At 27.3% G+C, this 27,896-nt stretch overlaps 2 protein-coding genes across 4 annotated transcripts in view; one reads left to right on the top strand and one right to left on the bottom strand.

The window, feature by feature from the left end:
* Positions 1 to 26,633, bottom strand: part of Gapvd1 (GTPase activating protein and VPS9 domains 1) — a 44,762-nt gene extending 18,129 nt beyond the window's left edge. For both annotated transcript variants that reach the window (XM_087161713.1, XM_087161714.1), the window contains exons 1-14: positions 26,403 to 26,633; positions 22,491 to 22,602; positions 20,532 to 21,545; positions 18,837 to 18,968; positions 17,574 to 17,778; positions 17,021 to 17,199; positions 14,479 to 14,620; positions 11,101 to 11,224; positions 9,434 to 9,600; positions 7,228 to 7,340; positions 4,888 to 5,125; positions 2,944 to 3,096; positions 1,566 to 1,668; positions 90 to 151 (exon numbers count right to left, since the gene is read on the bottom strand). In XM_087161713.1, the coding sequence (XP_087017839.1) occupies positions 90 to 151; positions 1,566 to 1,668; positions 2,944 to 3,096; positions 4,888 to 5,125; positions 7,228 to 7,340; positions 9,434 to 9,600; positions 11,101 to 11,224; positions 14,479 to 14,620; positions 17,021 to 17,199; positions 17,574 to 17,778; positions 18,837 to 18,968; positions 20,532 to 21,545; positions 22,491 to 22,592 (2,734 nt within the window). In that variant the 5' untranslated portion in view covers positions 22,593 to 22,602; positions 26,403 to 26,633. The remainder of the gene's footprint in view (positions 1 to 89; positions 152 to 1,565; positions 1,669 to 2,943; positions 3,097 to 4,887; positions 5,126 to 7,227; positions 7,341 to 9,433; positions 9,601 to 11,100; positions 11,225 to 14,478; positions 14,621 to 17,020; positions 17,200 to 17,573; positions 17,779 to 18,836; positions 18,969 to 20,531; positions 21,546 to 22,490; positions 22,603 to 26,402) is intronic.
* Positions 26,634 to 26,848: 215 nt separating this feature from the next.
* Positions 26,849 to 27,896, top strand: part of LOC107453937 (DENN domain-containing protein 1B) — a 28,047-nt gene continuing 26,999 nt past the window's right edge. Inside the window, exon 1 of one of the 2 annotated variants that reach the window (XM_043051074.3) lies at positions 26,849 to 27,158. In XM_043051074.3, coding sequence (XP_042907008.2) covers positions 27,127 to 27,158 — 32 coding nt within the window. In that variant the 5' untranslated portion in view covers positions 26,849 to 27,126. The remainder of the gene's footprint in view (positions 27,159 to 27,896) is intronic. The other variant, XM_087161712.1, reaches the window with a different exon arrangement.

The raw sequence follows: 27,896 nt of genomic DNA, 5'->3' as shown, positions 1-27,896 counted from the left end.
AAATACAGAACATTTCCTTCAGAGTAATTATTTTATTGGAAACCTTGAAATATAAAAAAAACCAAAACTATGAAAATAGAAGATTTTACCTAAACTCTGCATGCTACTCAAGCTTTCGTCTAGGGCAGACTGACCATCAACTAAAGTAGATCTGGAATATAAAAAAAAAATAGCAAACATCTGAAATTGATGATAGAAATAAAAACTATCGTTACATACATTGACTAGAAAAACAAAAGAAAAATAGGTAATCTGATTCTCTGCATAACTTTTGAGTCCTTTGATCTAAGATACAATCTTAATAGTGCAAAATGCACACTTTAAATATCCCAATTAATTACTACTAAGCAATAAGGTACAAAATCAAACAAAATGTACTTTCTTTGTCGGAGAAAATAATACCTCTTTAATGGATTCTAAATTTGAAAAATCGTTCCTATAATGTGACGTGGAGGTTAAGGCTACAAACTTCCTGGAACAACGGCGTGATAGTGACAATGTGGTCAGCATTGTGCACCGCACCGTCCGCCTTTACTTTCCAGACAAACTGGTAACCATTGATCAAAAGCAGGGTATGCTTCTAGCCACCATTGGAGAGGGAGCCACAGTTCTTTTCAAGGGCGGTTCAATGCTTAAACCATTGTATTCTAATTGCAATTCTTAAAATATGGGTTGGTAACTACAAATTAAAACATGTGCTCATTCACAAAAGTTAAGTTAGTCCTCTTAATATACGTAATTTGAATTTATTGCATTTTTAGCCAAATCTCTGAAAACTATTTGAGGCAAGTCAATCTTGTACACATTTTTGAAACTCCAGGGGTAATTGTGAGCCCAAGCCAAAATTCCGGAAAATTTTGTGAGTTCAAAAAAAAAAAATTTAATTGAAAAAAATTTAAACAAGGTTTTATTTCCTTTTTCTCAATATTTCTTAGTTTACTTAAAATATATTTAAAATTTTACACATACTTATACCATTTACACTGACCTATGATGACCTGGAGAAGTAATTAATATTTACAAATATGTCTTTCTTGAGTTTATGATTATAACAACTATTTACTGATAAAAAATAAATATTAATGATGAATATAAGCTTATAAAGTATCTCTCTGGCTCTCCCTTACAAACATATAAAATAAACTGTATTTTTAAGTTCCACCTTTGAAAATTTGATTTCCGACAACTTGTGTGAGCAATGATTTTTTTAAACGTCTGAACCTTCAATCTCCGGAAACTTTCGGATCACTGTTAGCGAAAAATCCGGATTTTTTCCGTAGCACAATCAGCCCTGAAACTCGTTCACCCAAAGATCATTTATTTCAAAATAAATAAATAAAAAAAAAATAAGCATCATATTATATTTGATTTAATAATAATGAAAGAAATTGAATTGTAAAGAATACAAGTTTTTACATCCTTTAAACAAAATTTTTAAAAACTTAAAAACATTATTATAATTATTAATTGGCTTTAAGTTAAAAAATTATCAACAATTGCAGTGAATATGGATCTGGTGAATAAACATATTTTTTAAATGTATATACAATAATAAAGCAACTTACACATTGCTGTCACTTTCCAAATCCATATGCAAAAGTTCGGGTGATTTAAAAGAATCTAAACTAGATTCATGAAGTGTTGTTTTATGTCTCAGCCTTACACCTTCTGAAAATAAGTTATGTATTAATATGATAGATAGGAAAAAATACCTGAAACATTCATGCAGAATAAAGCATAATAAATTTATAATTTAGAACATAATAAAAATATAATTATTTTCTTACTTTCTTTCTATATAAAAATATTCTTTCTTGTAATCGCTAAAATTGCTTTTTTAGTCTTACGAAATAAATACATGACATCATTGCTTTAATAAAATGGGAAATCTTTTTTTCTACGATTGTTTTAATAGTCACTGTATTATAATTTTTGAAATTAAATAAAAAATGAAATTTAAAACTTCACATTAAAAAAAAAATGTTTATATGATTAGACATTATTCACAAAAATTAGACATTAAAAAAAATGGAAATAGGTAAATTTTCTGGTGCATAAGCGAATTGAAGTCAACAATAAAAATAGAAATAAAATTTTTGAGCTTTGGAAAAAAGGACAATTTTACAGGGGGTCAGAGTAAGAAAAACAATCTTAATTCTGGCATTTCACAATTAAAATTTAACTAAAAAGTATGGGATCTTTCGAAAATGATTTAAAGAAATATTCATAAATTATAAGAAAAAAAATCTATAAATTATTGTGCTCATATGAATTTTTTTGGGGTAAATATATTATTTACATAGTTTCTTTAGATGCATTGTTGCTAGAAAAATATTAAATAATTTCAGAATTTTGTGAAAAACACAACATTTTGTTTTGCAATGCTTAATTTTGCAATTTTTCTCAATATAAGTTTTATTACTAGCTTAAAAAATGTGTAAATCGGAAAACACAGTCGACTAGCTTCAAGAGCTAAATAACAGATGATCATTTTTAAGACTTGCCAGACAAGAATGAGAAGAAACAAAATTGATTTGTAAAACAAAACGTTCGAACGAAAATAATTTTCATTAAGTCTTATATTAGTCAAACAAAACATTACAAAAATAGAAGATAAAAAGGATCAGAAATAAATGTAGATAACTTATAAATGAAAGATGACGTTATTTCATATTATAACAAACTTCAGTTTGGAGAAGTGAATTAATGACCTAGTTTTTGACAAAGCATTAACTTTTTTACTGTTACAATAGTCAAGCAATGATCGAAATAATTACATTGATTATTATATTTTATTCTGATAAAAAAGAAAAAAGTACAGCTGAATGCTATAAATTATTCTACTTTAAAAAAAATATTGGAAATTGTATATCAAAATTTTGCACTGGTTAATCTTATCAGAAAATGAATCCTAAAATCAGTGTTTGAATAAAAATAGCTTACTTTCAGATAGCACAGATGATTCTTCATTCATTGATGTAAAATGTGAATAATTGGTCTGAAAACTTGCTATATCACCAGAAAAATTGGTTGTATGCGGTGGAATAAAATTCTGATTGCCTCCGACAATACCATAGGCATCGGGCAGAAATGGATCTGAAAATAATAATAATAAATGTATTAGATTTAGCAAAACTTAGTTTTAACATTAATAATCAATATTCTTGTAAAAAGAAAAAACTAATAAATTTAATTATTAGTGTTTGGGTATATTTTGGTTTAAATTGGTATATGGTTAAATATTCATGGTTTTAGAAAAAGAAAAGTGTTAAGCACATTCTCTGGTAATTTTTGCTTAATTTTCTTAATAGTTTTACTTTAAAAAAAAAAAAAAAAACAGATAAGTAAATGTTTTCTAACACCCACATTTTATCAACAGTGACGTGATTAAGCATTATAAGTGATTTTTGGAGCACCTATTTTAATGGTTTTGAAGCAATATACAGGGTGTTTATAAAGTCCTGGACCCATTTTGATGTTTAATAACTCATAAAATAATAAAGATAGATTAAAATTAATAACATAAATGGTTAGATAGACTCAAAAATTTTCATTTTAATCTATCTTTATTATTTTATGAGTTATTAAACATCAAAATGAGTCTGGGACTTTATCAACACCCTGTATATACATATATTTTAATTTATCTGGAATTGCAATTAGAAATTAAAATTTTTTAAAGTAGTAAATCAACCACTTTCTTCAATTCAGAAACAAAAATTTGGCGCGAATCTAGAGCAATTAAAAAAAAAAAATCACATAGTTATTTCGGAAGAAGTTGGGTGAAGTTTTTTGAAACTTGTAGGAAATTTTGAATTATGGACATTTTGTTCCTTACAATATCTTTCACAGCTAAGAAAATACTTAAATACATGCAAAATTATTTTAAATATGGATCAAAACACTAAATATAATTTGTAGCCATTTGTTAAAGATAATATGAAGCAAAGGTCCTATTTAAACTAATTTTTGTTTGTAAACATCTCGATTTGTTTAAAAAAAATTTTTTTTGATGATGTTACATTGGACCAGTTAACTTCATAAATGCTTCAAATTAGCCTTATTGGTTTAAAAATTTTTTTTTGAGGAATTTAAAGAAAAATATTACAATAATTTATGTTAATTCTTGTCATTAGAAAGAATAATAAATTTATTCAAAAACACCCTAATAACTTTTTCATTGAATTTTAGGATATCAAATCAACTACAGTTTTATGGGAAAAACTGTTGGCATTGGTTATTTGATTTGGATTACTTACTATTTTATGTCTAAGAAAATGAAGTTTTTATTGAAAAAGTATTTCCTAAAAACATTAGAAAATACTTTGAAATAGTTGAAAAATCATTTTAAGTATGGATAAATAAGTTTAAAGTGCTTACTTAATTTATTTTTGGCTAAAATAACAGAGCTGTTCCAATTGTTACCTTTGGACATGCATAATAACAATTGATTTTTTTAAAAAATCTTTCACACATTTAAATATAACTTTGTAGTGCTGTTATCTGTTACGCAGATTGTCCATTAATTTTCCAACTTAAACTTAATTTTTGCAATTTTCTTTGGAAACTGGTGGAAACTAATTTATTTAAGAAGATTTTTTTTTTCCGGTTGAGTCAACAATGTGAATGTCCAAAATGGCCCATTCCATTGGAAAAAGGATTTTTTAAAGGTATTATAAAATATGTCTTGCTAAAACTCGTGTTAACTCCTGTCACTAAACCAATATATCTATTTACTCTTAAAAAGTTTACAATGAATTTAACTATTGTCAGAGCTTTAAGTTTATATCTGTGTTATGCTCCTAACTTTTAAAAACTGCTTTAACAACATAGCTATTAGATTTTTATGTAGGGTTACTGTATCATCAATTTTTAAAAAAGTCAAACCTCTCATGCCATCAGAGTCTAAAATATCTTTTCTGTCCAATCGAGCATCATCGACACCAGCTCCCATCTCACCATCCACTTCTGAACGTGCTGTATCATCTGATCGAGCTACACTCGCAGTATCATCTGTATCTAAATCCTGTAATCTTTCTGTATCAGATGCAAGTACATCAACACTCCATGCATCACTTTGACTAGCAGTTTCTGATGCATCTAACAAGCCTCTGTCTAGACAGCTCTGTTAAAATTATAAATGTTACACATATTAAAATAAAATTATAAATATTATGTACATAAAAATAAAATTATAAAAGTTACATACAGGGTATCTGCTACAGTTCAGATTTTCAAATTCATGATTTTCCATGACTAATTCCAAAATTTTTCATGACTTAAAGAAGTCACTATTTTCTCCGGCAAAAACGCAACAATAAATTTAAAAAAGCATTATAATAACATTAATTTTAATGATAGGTATAACCAAAACTGTTGTAACCTGCATCTTCATATTTATGGATTTTAAATTTAAAAAACAGAGTAAAGAAAGAGTAGAAGCAATAAAATAGGTGGAAAAAAATACAGTACAGAACCCGTTATCCGGAAATCAGAAAACCGGAAAACCAAAACGAAATTCGATAAATTTTCCCGCCATTTTTGAAAAAAAAAAATTTTTTTTTTCCCTCATAAGATTTTAGGATTTTTCTTTCTTTTTGGAAAGACGTTTACCTTACTATCATTTTGGAAATAATCATTAGTGTATTACTTCGTTTCTTCTTCTTTTTAAGATTATTTCCAAACATTATTTTTTTATTTGGGTTTAAGAATAAAAAAAACGGCTTTTTGAAGCGATTCAGAAAACCGGAAAAATCAGTTATCCGGAATAGCGATGGTCCCGATCGCTCTGGATAATCGGTTCCCTACTGTACAAAAGCAAATATTATTTTTCTTTTTTCCTGCAGAATTATATTCTAAAGATACTTTTCTTGTTCATTGGAAAGGAAGAAATACTCATGATTTTTCTGTTCTCATTTCAAAATAAAAAAATTTCGCCAATGACTGGCTTGCTTCAGCTAGAATTTTAAATTGATAAAATAAAATTTAAAAAAAAAAAAAAAATAATAATAACAAAAATTCTGAAATCACAGAAGTTTGAAACATAATTCGCTCTAGAAATGATGTTTCTTCTTTCAATTTTTGAAAGAACACCATAATTTTTAAAGAACACGATAAAAACATTTTATATTTTAATAAAATATGACTGTGAGTGAAAATTTTGTCACAAATTCAGAGCACCATGAAGTTGGGGTAAATTCGATTGCAAAAATGAGATTTTTCGACGATATAAATCCATGACTTTTTTTTAAAAAAAAAATAGTTAAAATTATGGCACTTCATGACAAATTTTGTTCAATACCGAAATTCATGACTTTCCAGGTGCACAGATACCCTATACATACATAAAAATAAATTATAAATGTTATATACATAAAAATAAATTATATGTTATATACATAAAAATAAAATTATAAATGTTACATACATAAAAACAATCTTGAAGTGAAAAAAGCAACATATGATAATCTTCAGAGCAAATCCACAAAAAAGTTGATAAAATGTTTCCTTAACAATAAATTTATTTCAAATAGATCTTGAACTAGTTTATATTTCTCCTATGTTATTTATTTTAAGATGAATACTTAAGGAATTCAAAGAATTTTAAATCAAAATCAAAGCATTGAAAAAAATATTATTTTAATGTTGGGGAAGGGACAATATAGATAAGTTACTACAGTTTTGCTATAGCAAGATTTAAAATTATCACACAGCGTAGGGTGTATATGTAATTTTATGTTTTCAAACAAAGAGAAAAGCTGACCTAATACCTTAAAGGTGTAGTTGGCTTAAAATATTTATTCCAATATACCTAAGCATTTGATTTACAATCTAATTTGTGTGAAAAGATTATATAAGGAAAATGATTTTTTTTTTTAAGGGAACATTAAGAATCACAAAAAAAATTTTTTTCTTCACAAAATTTACAATTTTTGAGTTAAAAATTCATTACATTTGTAAAAAATATTTTTTTATTTGCTCAAATGCTACGATTTTAATCTTTTAAAAAGAATTTAAGAATAAAGTTTATATGGAAACCAACTGGATAAGTAGAAATATGCTTTCCAGTGTAGTCTACTAAAAAAAGAATTGTAATAACAAGCTTCTTTATGAGTCTGTCACTGATTCATACAAAAAAAGGTATAATATTCAGTGCTGCACAAAAATAGTTAGCTGAAGAATTAAAATATAATGAGAGTTTTCATAATTGCATGAAATAATACTAACCTGTGAATCTAAAGTAACCTGTGATGACATGTCTGATTGTTCTACTGTTTCAGAATCACTCGCTAAGACATCAGTACTCCAAGTGTCACTAACCATAGACTTTGTTTCATCTCCTATAATAGTTATAAGCAAATAAATAAAAATATTTTTTTCACTAAAATTTAATAAAAAATTTTTTTTTTTGAGTATTCATTTCTTTCAAATTCTTTAAATGGAAATAAGCTTTCAGTATTTGGTTGATAATTTAGAACGTTTTATTTTACTGCAATTTATATATTCAATGTTTTCATTCAATAACATAACTTGAATTTATTTATTAAAGCTGGAATTTATTTAATACTTGAATTTTTCAACATTTAGATTCATGATTGCTTGGATTTAGTAATTTACTATTACTCAAATTTACTTATTAGCACTTGAATTAAAAAAATGCTTGAATTTATTAAAACTTGAAGCAGTTGAATTTATTTATCACTCTAATTTATTCACAAATATTAACACTTGAATTTATTATTAATATTGAATTTATTTATGCATTTGAATTTATTTATAAAACTTGTATTTATTAATTAATACTAAAATTTATAAGCATTTCATTATTTAGAATAATTTTTTAACACTTATATTTAATCATATTTAAATTTATTAACAGTTGAATTTTATTTGTCAACAGTTGAATTTATTTATCAACAGTTGAATTTATTTATTAATAGTTGAATTTATTTATTAACAGTCAAATTTATTTATTAATAGTAGAATTTATTTATTAATACTTTAATAACATTAAAGCACTTTTTTACTCAAGACAACTGATGAGCCAATATTTTATAAGACTAATCTGAAACAAAGGTTGAAAACTGCAAATTTTTAAGATTTGTAATGAAATAAAGAAATCTACAAGACTCAGTGGGCTGTAGTTATATGCGCAATTCTACAAATAAACGCCAGTTAGGCGGCCAAAAAATAATAAAAAATTTTTTGGGAGGCACACTATTTCTACATGAATTTTCTTCTTCCTTACACCCTAAAAAGGTGAGAAAAAATCGTGAACATGAAATTTTTTCTTTGTGACATACTTTAAATGTGACATACTCTTTCTGACATACTCAGATAAATCTGAGCCGTTTATTCAGATAAAACGATTTTTACATAAATATAATATTATTATAATGTCTCTCTAATATGTATTTATAGAGATTTCATACTATAAGATTATATTTTAGTATAAAAAACAAAACTAAAAAAATTTAATCAAAGTTCGTAAATTGAAAAAATCGGGAAAAATTCAAAATTGGTATTTTGTCATTTAAAGTATGTCACAAAGAAAAAATTTCATGTTTAATATTTTTTCTTGCTTTTTCAGGGTGTAAAAAAGAAGAAAATTCATGCAGAAATAGCGTGCCCCCCCCCCCCAAATTATTTTTTGTTGTTTGCCTAATTTGCGTTGATTTCTAGAATTGCTCATATTGTCGCTTTTATCGCCATAAAACTAAAAAAAATCGAAAAATGAGATATTTGGGTCATTTTGTGTAAAAAAAATCACCCTTTTAGAGAAAAAAAGTATTATCTTCATAGTTCAATAAAATTAATTTAGAGAGCAGATAAATCGTTATCGCATTGGCGTGATTAGCATTAGATAGAAATTGCTCTCCTGAAAAATTTGCTTTTTTGAGTTACCACGGTTTAGTTTCAAAGCGACGATATGAGAAATTCTACAAATAAACGCCAATTTTTATACTAAAATATAATCTTATACTATGAAATCTCTATAAATACATTTTAGAAAAGCATTATAATAATATTATATTTATGTAAAAATCGTTTTATCTGAATAAACGGCTCAGATTTATCTGAGTATGTCACATTTAAAGTATGTCACAAAGAAAAAATTTCATGTTCACGATTTTTTCTCGCCTTTTTAGGGTGTAAGGAAGAAGAAAATTCATGTAGAAATAGTGTGCCCTCCAAATTTTTTTAAATTTTTTTTTGGCCGCCTAACTGGCGTTTATTTGTAGAATTGCTCATATATAATTTTATTAATTCACTGTTATCTTAAAGATTTAGGACATTCACAGCTTTAGGATCATTTTAGAGATATATAGGAAAGAGACTCCAAACTATCTGAAAATCTTTTTTTTTATAAACCTAAATTAAAATGATAAAATAAATATATGTAGTAAATTTGAAATAAATTTGCTTGAGCTACCTTCATTCATTGGCTGAATTTCAAATTTGCCAAATTTATCCTCAATGTCTTCTTGGTTTTGTTTTCTTGATGAGGCCATCAAATCTAGTGGTCTCTGTTCCCTTTCTTCCCCTTCCAATTGAGAGGATGGCGTGTCACGACCACTCACGTTTGGAGTACCTCTTCCACTAGAATATAAATTTTTAAGGAATTAAAAATATTTAGTCAATGGTTTTGCTGGTACTTATGAGTTTATTTTTAAATGTAAGAGTAATTATTAATGAGGACAAAAGTTTTAGGTAAAACAGTGCTATAAAATTAAGAATGAATTTAAAAAATATAAACTTTAATGTGACAAAAAAAAGCTACATTGATTCAAACACAAACAACAGTGTAATTAAAGTAACCAATTCAAAAAGTCAGAATCCACGCTAAGCATTCGGTGTGTTGCCAAATGCGATAAAATAGCAAATTCAGCAAAACAAATTACATTTTAACGAAAATATTGGTGGATGATTTTTTTACCAACAAGAAAAATATAGATTACTTTAGATTCTGAAAATTACATCAATATGATTTTTTTTCTGAACAAATCTTGCATTGCAGTAATTTCTGTTAGAACTGTCGCATAACTAATTAAAAATATTAAGTCCAGATAATGTGAGCAACAAGAGATATTATGCAAGTATAAAAAATACAGATTCGCTACTGTTCGTTACCAGATCACCCAATATCGTTTGACGAAACTCTTTCCTACAGTTTGTGTGAATTAAGTGGCAGCTAGATGCATATTATCATCCTATTTCAGTAGAAAATATGTTTTCTCATGACAATAGCATTGTTCATTAAAATAAACTTATTATAAAATTTAAAAACTAAAATAGTGTTTAAAGAAAGAAAATTTAACTTTATCTTTACAGCTTACCACTTTTCAATGATATATTATAACCAGCACTCGGCTGGCAATGAAAGTGTTAAACCACTGCCTAACTTTCGATAAAACCAATCTCTATGAGTAATACAAAAACCCATTATATAGCGATTCCTTTTTTCTGAATGATTACATCCCAACAATATAAGATAAACAAAACAGTAAAAATTCTTTTATTAAAAAATAAGACTTGAATGAAATGTTTATTTAAAATTAATATATACAATGAAAGAATTTATTTAAAATTTACATACATATCAAAAGAAATGTGTATTTGCAAAGAAAAGAAAAATGCTCATTAGAACAAATTTTGATTGACATTTAAAAATAAACTATTTTCTGATCTTTATAAATGTTTGAAATTATCTTAAGCTAATATTAAGTAAGACACAAAGAGGAAATACTTAAATTTTTGAAATCATTCTCATAAACCATTCTTTGTATAAGAGCAGAAAAGTTTACATTAAATAATGTAACACGGAATGATAAACAGAAACCCTGATTAACAAAGATTTTCAGAAATGTAAAATAGTAAGGTCAAAATTAGGCCTAGTCTAGGAGAATACAGACCAGTTGTAACATTCTTAATAATGGACACCTTTAAAAAAAAATTGAAAATTTTAAACAAATTAAAAAATTTTTGATATTAGTTTAAAGCATTTTTTAATATCATTTCTCAAAATATGGTAAACAAATATGGTAAACATTTATTTCTAAAATGAAGAAAAATTTTAGTCTACAAGCATGAAATAAATACCTGACATTTGCAGAGACCATATCTGAGAGATTATCATTTTCGTTTTCATTTTCTAAATCTAAAGAAGATGCAACAGAATGATTTGACGCTGCCTCAGAAATAGCTTCTAGATTATCACTAGTTCCTAAAAATAATTATATAAAACTGTAGCAAATAGTTTGAATAACTGTCAAAAACTACTGTATCTCAGCCCTCACCATGGCTGAGATAAAGAATTATACACAAAATAATTTAATGATATTCAGATAACATACTAAAAGTGTATCACAATGGCATAACAATTTCATTATGCTAAAATAAAAAATTGGTTATTAAAATTATTACTATAGATACACTTTCCAACAAAACTACAGAATTTTAGTACAAAAATAAAAAGAAAGCTCTTATATAATGATGTAACCTAAAGCTCTTATATAATGTTGTAACTAATTGCAGTAAAAATGTCATCAACAAAAATCTTAGTAGAAAATAAGTAGTTTAATAACTGACACTTTATATACAGGGTGCGTAGCCAAATTTTTCAACAAAAAATAAGCACCTTTTAAGCATTTTCCAAGCACTCAAAAAATATTTTTAAGCACTATGAAAAATATCATAATTAGACAGGGTTGGCAAGTTTTTGACAATTGATGGTCTTATTTACAGTGATGAAGATGATGGCACGTAACAAACGATGAAATTAACAAGAAAAATGAAATTTTCTATGGCTAATAGAGAAAAAAATTGACAATGCTTAGTTGGGCCCCGTAATCAGCAAAAATTCGAGAGATTTTTTGATTCTATTACAGAGGGCGGAAAATGTCTGAAATTGAGAATCTCTTGCAAAATACAATAGGGTTGCACATGAGAGTCAAAAATCCTTACCACTGAATCCAGCTCAGTATACGAAAGTGTGGACCCCCAAGTGTTTCATCAAACATGTAAAACAAATGGTGTTTTTAGACACTACAGACCGTCGGTACACCGAAATAGAATGGGGTTGAATTAATTGTCAAAACGTTGAATAGGAAAACGTCTTTTTGCATAATTTGTGGTGAAAATCAACATGGTAAAGAAAAATATCACATTTCGGAAAAGGGAAAATTAAGTACTTTTTAAAAACAGCCATGGAAAAAAACACCTTTAAGGGCTTTCAAAAAACGAAAATAAGCACCTATAAGCACTTTTTAAAAACGGTTTGCATCCTGATATATAGATAATGTAATTGGGATTCCATAGCTAAAAAAATTGGCCAAACTAGATACTCAACTTTAGTTTAAAATTATTGTTAAGATTGTTAAACATCTACTAGCGTCAAAAAAAAAATTTACAAGTTTACTTCTGATTTAATTTCAAGAAGTTTTGATTTAACATAGAATGATTACAATTTGAAAAAAAAAACATTTTTTTTTGTCTTCCAAATTTAACCCTTTAATTAAGAGTTGAGCCCATAGATAAAATAACACAGAAATTTTCCTCTACATACTATTTTCCAATTCAACCAAACTGGAACTAGCGCTCACATGGCCAAAGAGGTATCACCCAGGGCTTGAATACTATACTGCCTGATTTATACTTCTGATTTATACTTAAAATTATTGATGCCGGAATAATATTGTCCTTCATTTGAATAAATTAACATTCCTGGCAACAGAATAGCAGTGGTTGCTGTAGATAACCAATGCATTTCCAGATTAATTTTACACTTTTCAAAAGATTTTATTTCAATACTATCATCTGCAAGTTTATCCTACTAAAAAATTTTCTTTTCTAATTTTTTCAGGTTGCTTAATGTGAACATTTGTTATTCCTTTTGGGCTCACCCATTAATTTTTAAACAATACCCTTTGTTTAAAACACCTCAACTTCTTTCTAATAAAAATTATTAACTGTCAAAACACTGCATTGGACAAAAAGTAAAATAAATAAATAAATGTTATTTAGTGGTTTTTATGGTAAAGGGATTTATTCCATTCTTTGAATATCATACTATAAAATTTTCATTACATTTGAACAAAATAAAGTTTTTGCGCATAATTTTTAAATACCTTGCAGATTTTGCTATATCTATATCACAGAGCTTAGCCAAATCTTTCAACAAAAAATAAGCTCCTTTTAAGTACTTTTAAGTATTTTTAAGCACTAAATTAATATTATTAAGCACTATATACATTAACAAAATGCAAAATAGTTTTCAAAAATTTTTCATGATCATGATAAAATAATTAGTTTCTGATAAAGAACTCTTTTCTTGATTACATTAGCCACCATAAAAAGATCAAGTGGTTTTTTGGTTCCATTTCAGACGGTGGAAAATGAAGCCTGAAATTGAGAATATCTTGCAAAATGTAAGATGATTGATTGAATCCAAATCATCAAACACGTAAGATGATAGACGCTTCCTTACCTTACGTACCGGCGGTACGCCAAAATGCATAGTATTTGAATGAATTGTGAAAACGCTGAATAGAACAATGTGAAAACCACCCTTTTGCATAATATGTGGCAAAAATAGACATGATAAAAAAAAATCCCATTGTTGAAAAGGGAAAATTAAGCACTTTTCAAAACTACCCAATAAAAAAAAAGCACCTTTAAGGGCTTTTAAAAAATGAATATCGAAAACAAGCACTTTTCAAAAACGCTATGCACCATGTACACCCTTGTGCAAATTAATTGAAACAAACTTTTTTTCATGTTTTTTAAAGAAGATGTTTTGGGGTTGTTTCGGTTATGGACCTTTGCAGCCTATTGACGGTATGATGCGTTCTGAGCAGTACATTACTATTCTGGGTAAAAAAGTTGTTTCAGAGTTGAAGAAACGATACCCAGATGGAACAGGGATTTTTCAACAGGATTTAGCTCCTTGCCATACGTCCAAAATTGTCAAGAAATTCATGTCTGAGAATCAAATTGAGGCATTGGAATGGCCAGGGAACTCTCCGGATATCAACCCAATTGAGAATCTCTGGGCCATATGCAAGAATCGCCTATTAAATATGGACTGTACAACTATGGAGAAGCTAATCACAGCATTAATTCATGTGTGGTACAAGGACACAAATATTATAAATGACAGTAAAAAATTAGTGGAATCCATGCCGAATCGTGTCCAAATGTTAATAAAGTGTCGTGGAGATCATATTAAGTACTAAAAATTTTTGAGTTTGTATAAATTTAAGTAAAATAGCATTTTCTCTTAGTTTTCTGAATTTATTGAGTTTGTTTCAATTAATTTGCACAAGGGTGCTGCAGATTCTGCTACCAGGGGTACAGTCATATGTTTCCATTAATGTGCATGTAAAAGTTTGATTTAGGTACATAATTTGTGAACTAAAATGTCCAGAAGACATAACTTTTTTTAGATGTTTCATGCTTTGACATCAGCACTGTTCTTACCTACAGATTCCTGATCCTGAGAAAGAGAGAATCGTGTCCGCTTCTCAATGGGTTCTGGACCAACGCTTAATGCGTCACTCTCCTCTAATAAACAACCATTCTCCAGTGACTGTTTCTTTTTTTGGGATTCTATAGCCAATACCTACAACAAAAAATAGTCATTTTCTATAATAAAATTTCATTAAGATCTATATAAATTGCCACAAAAGATAAATACTCTATCATAGTAATGATATATTATTCTTAGAAAGGATGGCAGCATCTTCAGATAATAAATAGAGACACTGCATAAGCTGTTAAAATATATTTCAAACCAGGGTGACCGATTCTGTGGAGTTTGGAGCTGTTGTTACAGTATTATAGTGTAATCAGGGTTGCAAAAAACCCGGGTTTTTGTAGAAAAACCCAACCCGGGTGGGTTTTATTGGGCTTTTCATGTTTTTATGGGAGGGTTTTCAAAAGAGAGGGCAGGGATAAGTACCTTATTTTTAAAAAAGCTTATTTTAATATTAATAATTAAGTTCAATTTTATAAATTGACTTCATATAAATAATTAATACAAATAAATTGATGTGAGAGTCTGAAAAAAGTTTCTTCATATATCATGATACAAAATGTTATATGTACTCACATACGTCACACATTTGAAACTTATTTTAACACAGGATTACTTTTTATTTATATTTTAATCTTAAAAAATGTTAGGGGAAATTTTTTTATTTGCATAGAAAGCGAATCAATGGCCATACAGTCAAATCTAGCCAGCAAGGTGACTCTCCAGTCTCCAACACAATTAGTTTCTTCACTGTAGGTTAATTTTTTTAGGCTAGATTACATATATATTTCAATAGAATAGCTCTTTAATATAACAGGGGATGAAAAAAGAAATCAATCTTAGAAAAACCCACTTTAGGGTGGGTTTTACCGGGTTTTTCAGAGTGGGTTATACCCAGTAAAACCCGGGCGGGTTTTATTGGGCAGGTGGGTTTTTTGCAACCCTGAGTGTAATAGCTTCGAACATTACGTCATTCACCATCTTGTAATATTAAAAGAAGTTGCATCATCCTCTTGACATTGAGAGGCGCCAGCCAGACCAGAAGGGGAAGTCCCAAATTTATAATTAACTCTTAACTTTATACCATAGAACAATCTAATTCTTAGTCACATGCATTCTGGAGAGCACTGCGAGAAGGCAGCTCTCACGAGACATGTCAATAATGCTAACTGCTATATCCTTCTACGTATCTTTTCTAATTTTTTCCTTTAAAAAGTACACATCTTGTAACAATTTTAAGGAACCATTTTTAGAGTATTTAATCACTATGACGCAATGCAATTGAAAAAGAAAAACAATGTTAGTACTTTACAATAAATTTCAAAAATAGTGTCTTTACAACTACTTTCTTTATCTTGCTAACGCTATCAATGCTAAGATAGAATAGAATGTCAGAAAACTGTTAGTAAAAAAAGAAATTTAAAAATTAAGATTTTTTCTTTTTTACAATATACAGCTTATACAGAAATGTCAAATGCGTAAAAATCTCAAGTTTGAATTTTTTGTCCCTCACTTTAATTTTTTTATTGCATGATGTTTTTACTTACCCTACAATACAAAGAACACTATCAATTTCCAATATAAGCACTCAAAACGCTTCTCCTCTTAACATTTGTGGAAAAACCAAAAACCACTACTAGATGGTATCATTAATTGTCAATTGTAACTGTCATAAAGATTCTTGTAAATAAGACATCTACATTTAGTGTAGTAGTATATCATCCATTGTCATGTAATCATCATGTTGATATAATATATTCTTTTTTGTTACTTACCCCTTTGACTAGTTATTTTTAATTTGAGTAGTTTTCCTGTATTTCAAGAAAACGAGATAAATACACTAATAGTTTAACCAATCTTCAGTGTAATTATATACTCGATAGAAATAATTTGAAGTCGAAAGACAAAACATTAAAAGGTTACATAAATTAAATGAATAGAGTTCATTAAATGAATGAAATAATAGGTTTTCTGTGAATCAAGATGGTCATAAACACTAAAAAAAATTTTTTGATTTTCCAAAATTATTTTATTGAATTTCCCTGATTTTAGTAATTGAAAGAATACATTTCATTATTAATTCATAAGTCATGACTTATACTTAAACAAAATACACTACACTTACATAAATGTATTAATATATATACAGTACAAAAGTTCATAATCAAATTAAACACATATATTTGATATACGAGTGTAAAATAAACCGTTTAAAAAAATTATTATAAGAACAATTTAAAACAAACATATTTGACTTTTAAATACCTTAAATTGAAATTAAATTCCCCTGACTTTTGTGATATTTTAGTTAAACCCCCCGATTTGTTCCCTACTTTTCCCTCTTGACTGATAAAATTTCCTTAATTTTTCCCTGTTCAATGGAAACTGTGTACTTATTAACATTCATTTGGTAAATAATTCCTTTGGTTGAAAGGCAAAAGAAGTATAAATGTAAAACACATTTGCGGAAGCTAAAAGTAAAATTACCTTTTCTTCATTCAGCATTCCAGGACAATCAAAATCAAGGCCTAGAATAGGAACAACTAGTACATCTTCCAGATGATTCTTTGAGTTTAAGCCAGAATCCACTTCTGAGAGGCCATTTGCTTCATCCACATGGTTTTCTTGACTAATAGTGTTGGCAAGTTTAGTGCTTTTACGACCAACTAAAAACAAAAGAACGCAATAAAACTTTAGTATTTTGCAAGTTCAAAATCTATTGAAGTAACTGGCAAATCTAACTCTTCATTTGAAAACAAAAAACCCTTTTTTGTAAAAATAAAATAAATAAATGAAATTCTAGAATTCAGACCCTTAACTAACAATTTATTTACAAAAGGAACTTTACAGAATCCTTTTTAAAAAAAATAGATAAAAATAACTAAACTAAAAGGCAAATATCAATGTCCTAATTGTCAGATTGAGAGAAAAAAAATCACTTCATTAAAGTAATCATAGAAAAATATAAGAATTTGACAAATTTTATTAAATGAAGAATTTAGACTACTGAAAAATATGGAAAGAAAATGAACATAATCACCTTTTCCTAGAAAACTACGCTTAGTTGAAGGGGTTAAGGGATGTGTATCAGATGTACTTGTACCAGGAGTAAGATGGCCCCCATTTCCATTTAGCAAAGAGGTAGCAGTCAGAGAAGTAGTGGGCAAATGATTAATCATCGCATACAGAGTTTTTTTTACAGTGGTATCTGATGATTCTGCTTCAACAGATCTCAGAAAAGAAACCTGAAAAAATTTATTATTAATATCATTTATATATATAAATATATATTTTTTATATATCTAAAGGAATTTCTTGATCTTATCTTTATATAAAGGAATATATATATATATATATATATATATATATATATATATATATATATATATATATATATATATATATATATATATATATATTTATTTTTAAAGGAATACTTAAGTTTGATTTCACAAAATAATTAATAAATAAAAAGATAAATACAGAAAAATGCCTTATATAATTAAGCTTACTACAAGACATACAAAACAGAGTTGGAAGTGACTTTTTGTAAATCAAACGCAAGTGAAAAAAAAAAAAAAAAGAATAAAATAGACTATAAAGCCATAAGTAATTAATTGGGCATGTGTTTTTACTTTAAAAGAAATAAAAACAAATAATACTCATAAATAAATAAAGATCTTTAAGTCTTTAGGTTTTGTGTTTTTCCATATACCAAGACAATTTAGCTGCCATTTTGGTGATATCAAAGTTGCATCATAAAATAAATTTAGGGATTTTTTTGTTAAAAAATATTAGGCAAAAAATAAAAAGATGAGCATAATAAATTGAATAAAAAAAACTAACTAAAACCTTAAAATTATTAGTTACATTTTAAGATTACATAGTTATACTCCATTTCATAATTCAGGTTACATCATAAATTACTATTGACAAGTATTTTTATAACTTATAAGAAGTGAATAAACTTTGTCAAACATGCACACAATATATACATAGAGGTGTGTGTGTATATATATATAAAACACAATGACTAGACAAAAAAGAATAAAAAACTATTGTATCGATATATTTTGCTTCGCTATACTAATACAATATTAGAAAGCACTCTTTTTTCTGGATATAATTGTGTGAGCTGATGATGAGATTATAACTTTTCCTTATTTTGATTGTTTTCCGTTTTTTTAAATGTAAGAAATGTATTTATATATTTTCAGTCTTCTTACACAATTTGGCATGTTCTAAAATCACTGTTGTCCTTCAGATTTTAAACAGTAAATAATGTTATAAAACTCTAACTTACTAGTGAAAGAAGTTCAGATTCAGTTATTAAAACAGCTGATCTGTTTAAATCTTGAAACTGATTAACAAGGTCAGCCGGCGAGTCAGTTGCACTTCCTTCCAATATTAAATCCAACAATGATGACATGCAATCCTGTTAAAAACATAATTTATTCAATATTTTAGTCAATTTATTTTGAACATTTAATTTATCAAATAAAACAATAAGCTTATTTGTAGAATAACTTAAAAACTACTATTAAAGAACATATAAACTGCTTAATAAAATAAAATAAAAACAAATAAAAATAATTATTAAGACAACAGTTATAAAAAATTACTTAAAAGTGTACAAATAATTGGAAAGCTGCAATGGCTCTGTGGCTAAGGTAGTGAGTTGTCATTGTTAAGGACTTGGGCTGAATCTCCAGTGACCTGAAGCCAGCTTGTCTGGGAAATAAAGTGGATGAGCAATGTTGACCACATTATCATAATCATACCATTGTGCAAGAAATTATAGAGCATTTACGTCCATGAAAGTTAGGTCCCTAATAGGTTGTAGAGGAATGCTTTACTTTTTCTTTCGGCGGTTATTATAACAGACTTATAAACAGACAGACCCCGATTTTTTTTAAATGCAATATCATTAAAACATACAAAATTAAAAATAATGGAGGAATATACAATTTTTTTTTAATACAAAAATTTTGTACTCTTTGAAACCAGTTAATAGAGAACAAAAATTTATTGCGTTAAGAAATTCTTTAGGTTATATTTTGCTGAAAAGTGTCGTATTTGAGGATGATAATAGCACCCATTTCTACACTCTTACCTATTTTCAAACATGAAAGCGGGTTTGACTATAAATTAATTAGCGAACCTTGAGTATATTTATTTTAGCCACGTTTCTGGAAGTAATTACCCAAATAAAAGCAATTTCATTCATAATTATAAAACTTTTTTGCCAATCTTTAAAAAATGATTTAATTATTATTTTTTATAACTCAATAAAAAAAATCAACAAAAATTTTTAAATTAAAAAAATATAAAATTTTACATCTAACTAAATTATGTTATTTTGAATAAAAACATTTTTAAAAAACGCTAAAATATACTTTATAATATAAATTAAACCAAATAATTGTCTATTTTGCACTTAATTTTATTAGTTTCTTATAATCAGTACAACCACAAATAAGAGCGGGAACTACCGCATTATTTTACGAGATTTGTCAGAGTGAAAAATTTCTCTGTCGATTCCAGGTTTAAGGACAAGATAATATTTTGCCAAGACTTTTTTGTCCAATATAGTTTTTCATGACTTTTTCCAATATTCCTAATGTGTAAGAAACTCTGCTTCATAACTATTTTTAAAATTTTAACAGATTTCAAAATTCTAAGTGTGGTTGAATGTAGAGTTTAAAAGCAAAAGAGTAAAAGAAGTATCAGTGTTGGCTATGTCTTTACACAAACGGTATTATATACTCAATGCAACAATATCAAATGATGTGATAAACTTATTTAGGTGTAAAAATAAAACATAAAATAAAAAATCACTTTAGGGCTTTTGATCAAAAATACCCTTAAATCTCTGCACAAAGATTTTGATAACTGAATAGGAATATAACTTTTCTTAACATTTTGCAGTTCTAAGCTATAGATAAAATAATATAATTACCAAATAAAACATAAATAAAGAAATAAAAGATAACTTTACCTTCTCAAATTTTCCATATAAATCCATGAGTTTAGGATCAATTTCTTCCCATTTCGACATGGCCAACACTTGCAAAATTTGAGCCACCTGCATGAGATTAAACCGGGCAATATAACTTATTGGAATATCTGTAATCCCATAAGACTCAGGATCTACAATGGCTGGACAGATAAAAAAGGCAAACACAAGATCTGCGCACATGGCCCCGACTTCTCTCACTTCCACTCTCTTAGCCTTCATTACTATATTATACATCTGCCGCGCCAACCAAGACAAGCTCTGAGGAAAGCAATAAAGATTATTACGTATCTCTTCAATAAAGCGATTGGCTATGCTAACTAGTTTACTGATTGTCCAGTTGCGATAGCGTTGCAGAGAAGCAGCATACTCAGGGGTGCCCTCTTTGCCAAAATGGCGAAGGCGCTCTTGAGGATGGAATCTCACAGCGGCTTTGCTAGGGTCTATATCCAGAAATAGATCGTCAGCCATCAGTAAGTGCATTATAGGTTCATGTAAAGCAGCAGTTAGAAATATTTTTGCACTGAATAAGCATTCACTGAAAATCTTGTAAACTCTGCTGAAGGCACAAGATCCATGCCTTAATAATCTCCTTGGATTGTCACTGATCGCAAGCTGCAACGACATAAGCTCTTTCAGCAATGTAAGTGCATGAACTTCATCTTCAGGTAGTATACAATTGCCATAGATTGCGGTCATTACTATGTTGACAACGTTGTGCATTGTGTTGATATCAATCTTCTCCCCGTAATACAAACAAGCTGCAATGATTTTGGGATTCTCTCGAAGCTGCTGCAAGAATTCTGAATAATTGCAATCATTTATTCCCAGATGCTTATAGGAGTCAATAAAGTTTGAGCCCTCTACACCATTCGATCTCTGGTAGCAGGCAGAAAGATTCATATCAGTGTGTGACAAAAGGAGACTGTCGAGAATTTGTCTTTGTTGACGAGCAATCCATGACAAATGATACAAGTTTTCTGCGGCTTTCATTACCTGAAATAAAGCAAAGATATAAAACTTTTGGCATTGTTTTTGACAATTGTCAAAAATCATTAAATTTTGAATCCTGTAACACGAATGGCGCTTTCATACACTACCAGGGGTCTGTCTAGGTTTTTGTGAAAGGTACCTATTTTGTGAAAATTTAGACATAATTTGTGAAAAATTAAAAATTATATTAAAAAATCAATACAAAAACATGGTTAAAATATAGATTTATCGTTTCTTAAGGGATACAAAAATAAAATTTTAAGAAAAAGTATTTTGTGAAACTACCGTTTTACCTAAAATTGAATTTGTGAAGGTACCGCTAAACGGTAGTAAATTCAGCCTGGACAGACCCCTGACTACAGACTGACTATACGCCGAAATAGCTTGGGGTTGAATTAATTATGAAAACGTTGAATGAAACAATGTGAACTGTGTCTTTTTGCATAATTCGAAGCAAAAATCAACATGGTAAAGGAAAAATCTCATTTTGAAAAAGGAAAAATTAAGCACTTTTTAAAAACACCCAATGAAAAAAGCACCTTTGAGGGCTTTTAAAAAACGATAATCGAAAATAAGCAACTTTAAGCACTTTTTAAAAATGTTATGCACCCTGTTATAAAATTTAATTAGTACCTATACATTTTGGAATTTTAATGTCATAATTTAAATATTTTTTAAAAAAAGTTTACAGAAAGAAAGTTTTGCAGGTTGGCTATATTGTTTTTTCCAATTTCTAGCTGGAAGGAAAAGGGCCTTCATAGAACATTTCAGCAAAGATTGTGCATCTCTAGGGCAAAAACTTTCTTTAAATAAAACATTTCACATTTTAATTTAAAGTAAATGAATAAAACATAATAAAAATTAATAAACTACACAACAAAAAAGTATAATTCATGAGAAATAGAAATTTTTTTCACTAAAATAAAAGCTCTTTGACAAAATACTTACTTTTTCATTTAAATTCTGCAAATTTTGTTTTTCTGAATTGACAAATAAAGACTCCTGCCTCAAATGACGAGCAAGATCCATTAAATCCATTCTAGAAGACATTGTGAATTTTCTGAAAATTCAAATATAAACAAATGAAATTTTATAAAATAATAACTTCTCCCTTTTTAAGTTACAAAACGTAACTGTAATATTGCATAATCCAGCCATATATTTTAACTTAAAATGTAACAAAAGTTAAGATCAAAGAACTATAGACCTTTTCAGAATATTAAATACTAGTTGAAATCTCAGACTTCATAGTGAAATAAATGAAAGTAAATCAATAAATATGTATTAATCAACACTATGTTCATTATGTTCAAAACGAAAACACTAAAATCAGTGTTAATAAGTTTTTGACAATTGGTGGTTTTAACTCTCACAATAAAAATCCCCTTTTGACTTAGTTTTTGACAATTATCAAAACCCGAAATTTTGAAATAGAAAATAATTAGCCATGATAAATATAAAGTAATTAGAAACTAAAGTATACATGAAATTAAAAGTAATCAATCAACTGTATTCTTAAATTATTTTGATATAAAACTCGTTTTTGTTAAGAATTACTGTCGAAAATCATTATCTTTATAAATTTCCTTGCATAATTAAATTAAAACTATTAAATTTAACAAATTATAACTAACATGCACTAGGAAATTTTTCCTAACAACAAATTACTAATAACAAATTAACAACAATTTCTAATAATAAATTTTGATAACAAACTTAAATTAATTCATTGAAAAAATTAATTTATTAATCATGGAATGTATCATAATCATGATCCACCGATAATGTTCATGTAATCATAAACACAAACTAAAATTATTGAGAATCAAAAAGATTTTCACAAATTAAGATCAGTTAAAATTATTGGTGAACTAAGCTAAAAAATCTGTTGAAACATTGGCATAAAGAGAATTAAAATTTCAGACTGATATCAATTTATAACTCATTATTTTTGTTACATAAACTGAATGTTTTCTGATAATGCAGTTAATAGTTTTAATAAATATTGCATTATTTTATCCACATGATGAATAACATGATTCAATTATAACTATAGTAATAATTAAAATGAAAGTATTGTGCATGACTTAAACAATTATGTAACTTGACTTCTAATAAAATGTTCCTGATGACAAAAAAAGTTTTAAATAATTTTTGTCAGATATTGACAGTTATTTGATATGTCATGTCAAAAGCTAGTTTTTGACGTCAAATCCAAAATTGAATGGAGATTAAATATATCTACAAGATTGAAAATGATGCTATTGCTTGTGGCTAATTTTACCTAGTCAAAATTTACCATAATGAAGCAATTTTCTTAATTAATCTTGCACTTAAATTTAAAATCTCTGAAAGCTAACACACATAAATGACATTATAGTTTAAATATTTGAAAAATTAGAATAGTCTTAAGTTTAATTTGTAACAATACCAAACCTATTAGAAAAATTGATTCTTCAAAAGTTTTGAACGAATAAAATTATTAAAATTTTTAAAGAACAGGAGCTATATTTGTCTCTTCCGAATTTCAGGATGACAATTTTGAAGTCATAGGAGAGATGCACAGTCAAACAGAAACTCTATGAATTATTATAGATACATATAAGTGGTAGAATTGGTATGATAATATTCTACTAGTAATAAATTATTTGTAACTACTAAACTATAAAAATAAACCTGAATGGTAAAACGCTAAGTCTATAGCTAAAGGAAAGGAACTAAAATTTAAAATTTTAGAAGCCAGAATAAATTTTTTTGTATTCCTTACTAATTTTAAATTTTTTGGTGACCTGGCTTTGTTTATCTTTACTTATTACTATACTTTGAGATGGTACTTTTTTGTTAGCCTTTTTTGAAATTCATTTTTAACACAAACAAAATAAGTGTCCTGCAAAAATAGTCTAATTTACTTATGCCTAGTTCATAGAAATGCATCTTAGAGATTTTAGAAGGATATTTTTGTATTAATTGGTATTTATTTAATTGGATATTTTGGTGCTTTGTAAATAATAATCTCAACATAAGAGCAATAAAATATAAATTATTTATGAAAATATAAATTATTCATGAAAATATAAACTATTAATGAAAATATAAACTATTTATGAAAATATAAATTATTTATGAAAATATACTGAATATTTATGAAAAAACAAAGGTCGCTTGGAAGTATTTGTATCTTAATAGTTAGTGTGAACATAAAACATAAAATAAGTGTCAACTCACTCATTTCACAAAAGTATTGCCTGCACAGTTGTAAACTCACGTTTTTTCTCAAAATTTCAGAGGATCTTAAGTTTTGACCTCCAAAACTTTGAGGGAAAAAAAAGGATGTCTAACAGTTTTATATAAAGAACATAATTAAAATTTCAAGAAAATTTAAAAAAGCTGAATTTTAACAAGAAAAATTAAAACCAAAATTTCTTCATTAATTGTCCCTAAATGATCAAAATTATTTGATTTTATTCCGCAATTTTAAGTAAGCAGAATTTACTTCTTAAATATTTTTTTTTTTATTTATGCAAGTCTGGCAAGCGGTTGAATTTAGAAAAACACCTGGTTTAATGTCAAGTGCATTTCTTTAGTTGATAAATTGAGCCAGATTAGAAAAATAACTAATTTTATTTTACCAAACAGTTTAAGATGATGATTTTTAATAGAAGCAAATGCACTACAAAATGGTCAGTATAAAGTAGCAAAGAAAAGTCTTGAGCGACATTCAATCTAAAAGTTTTGAGGTAACGCTTCTCTAAATAACCTAGACAAAAATAATGATTTTGAATCTATGTGGTCAGATGCACACATACAAGGATAAGTGATAAAATTATTTGATGCATTTTCGATACTTTGTTACTTACTGAGAAATGCATAAAATGGTGACTTTTGATCAATTAAAGAGTATATATAGTTTTATAAAGCTTAAGAGTAACCTTTTGAGCTAAGAATAAGTAGGAAATTTTAAATATAATTTAGATCATTTTTAATTAAGTTGATGGTGAAAAGATTTAAACTAAACATGATTGATTTAATTTTACAATTCTACTTCAAGTGAATCAATTATTGATTGCATATTCATGAGTTTTTATTTAAATAAGCATATATTATGCATCCCAGAATAATGTAATAAAAATTGAGTAACCAATATAAAATCATCACTTAATATAAATTTAAAAAACTCAACTCACAAAGGCAACACATATAAAATATTCATAGTACAAAAAAAATTAGAACACCATGTTTATCATGAAAAACAAAACCTAGTTATTGGATAATCCTTATTCTAGAGTTTGTGTCAACATTAACTTAGCATTTTAAGCTTAGTTAATAGTACTTTAAACTTAGATAAATGTTCTACTATTGTAACATTCCGAGTTAGATAACAGTAGCGTTTTGGGTTAATATTGACTCTTAAAGTGCAGTATATATGTTATATTAAAATAAAATGAGGTTTAGTTCGAACTTTAATAAGCAATTAAAAAATTTTATCGCAATACACAGAGTAAGGAAGTAATTAGCTGTGTATTTGTTTTACAAAAGTATTATAACTGTATTACTGTTTATTGTAGCGAATAAATCTACATATTACTCTGCATAAATATACACAATAACTAGTCAAATCTAGATGCGAAATTTTAAATAGCGATTTTGAACTAGCATCACTTATACATTAAGAATAAGATAGATCAAACTCTAGTTGAAAAAGGCGCGACACTAAATTTTACTTAGCAAACATTATAAATAATTTTAAAAAAACAATTTAAGACATTCAGTAGAGAAACTTTATTGAAACTGTCACACTATAAGTTCTGAACAGTTCGCGGATTATTTTGTAAGTGACAAGTATCAATACGAATTACGTACTTATTAAGCCTGTTGCGAATACAAATATTTAAGACATTTTCATTTCAGGAAAAATTTCTAAACTGGAAATAATAAACTGGAAATCACAAATGAATTTCAACTCTAAATATATCAGTCAGTTCAGCTGGAATCAAAACAGTATAAAAACTACAATATTTTTAAGACGATTTCCCAGCCCACCCACTGAAACGAAATTGACTGCTTGTTGACGTTCAGCTTGATTGCCAATCCGTAAATATTAGGAAATGTTATGAAAATTAAGTTTAAAAAAGGAAAATAATCTGAAAATGAGTCAGAATAGTAATCTAAAATGTGTGAAGAGCAAAAATTTACTTTCTTTCTTTATTTATGAAAGAAATTTCAATTTCTATCAAAAATACAAACGATAATTTGAAAAAATATTTTGAAATTTAAGACTCGTCGCACTAACTCAGGTTTATTAAATTAATATTGCAGAATTAGAAATTTTAAAGTTGGCAATCATGTTTTGACTTTTATTTATTTTATTTGTGATGAATGACTAATAATTTATTGTTTATAATCCTAATTTATCAAAATATTAATCACATCTATCATAAAAAAAAAACATGGTTGAATTTTTCACGCATGAGGTGGCTCGTAGTTAGTTGATCAGTCTTCCAAATTAAATTTAGGATTAATAAATCTAATTTTCAACTGGATATGGGGAATTCCTAATAAGTATAATTTTTCTTTGTTTTTTGACATGAAAAACGAAGTCATGGGAACAAGAATCAAGTGAGAAAGAAACTACATTTTTAATTATATTATTATTTTAGTTATATTTTATTGTATTTAAAGTACATTGCACGTTAAAGCACTTACATTCTGAAAAACAGTTGCTTACAATTATTAATTCCTCATTTGCATTATTATTGACCAAGTATTATAATGAATGATTACAGAAAAAAATTATCATACAGGATGAAAGCTTGTAATTTTTATGAAGCAATAAACATGACAAGATTTAGTTTCGCTGTAATGAACTCGTCTGTACAATGTGGAACTGGGTACACTTTGGAACCTGTACAACTTGGGACTTTTTTAGTTATATTTTATTATATATTAAGTACATAACATGTTATAAACTTACAATTCTAGTAGAATATAAAGACTTATAATTTTTAGGAAGCAGTAAACATGACGAAGTTTAATTTTACTATAGAACTTGTCTGAACAGTTTGAGACTATGTTGCAAAATGTTTTTGTGATTTTTTTTATTTGTTTATAATTTTTTTGTGTGTCAGTACTTATTATAGGCCCTGTCTCCATTCTGTTAAAAGGATTGCATGACCTCTAGACATACTAAATTTTAATCGTTTTACATTTTTTGTTTCTTTTAATTTATTGAAACCATTTGTGTTTGGCACAGTGTAACCACTTCCATTTCTTATGCTCTTTTACACTCTTTATCTAGCCCCAACGATATAATCTTAGACAGTTGGATTATATAATTATTGGATCAAATAATTAATG

Source organism: Parasteatoda tepidariorum, chromosome 4, assembly GCF_982258835.1.
Source record: "Parasteatoda tepidariorum strain Cologne lab strain chromosome 4, Ptep-v5.0, whole genome shotgun sequence".
NCBI lineage: Eukaryota > Metazoa > Arthropoda > Arachnida > Araneae > Theridiidae > Parasteatoda > Parasteatoda tepidariorum.
This window is presented reverse-complemented; position numbering and strand designations above follow the sequence as displayed.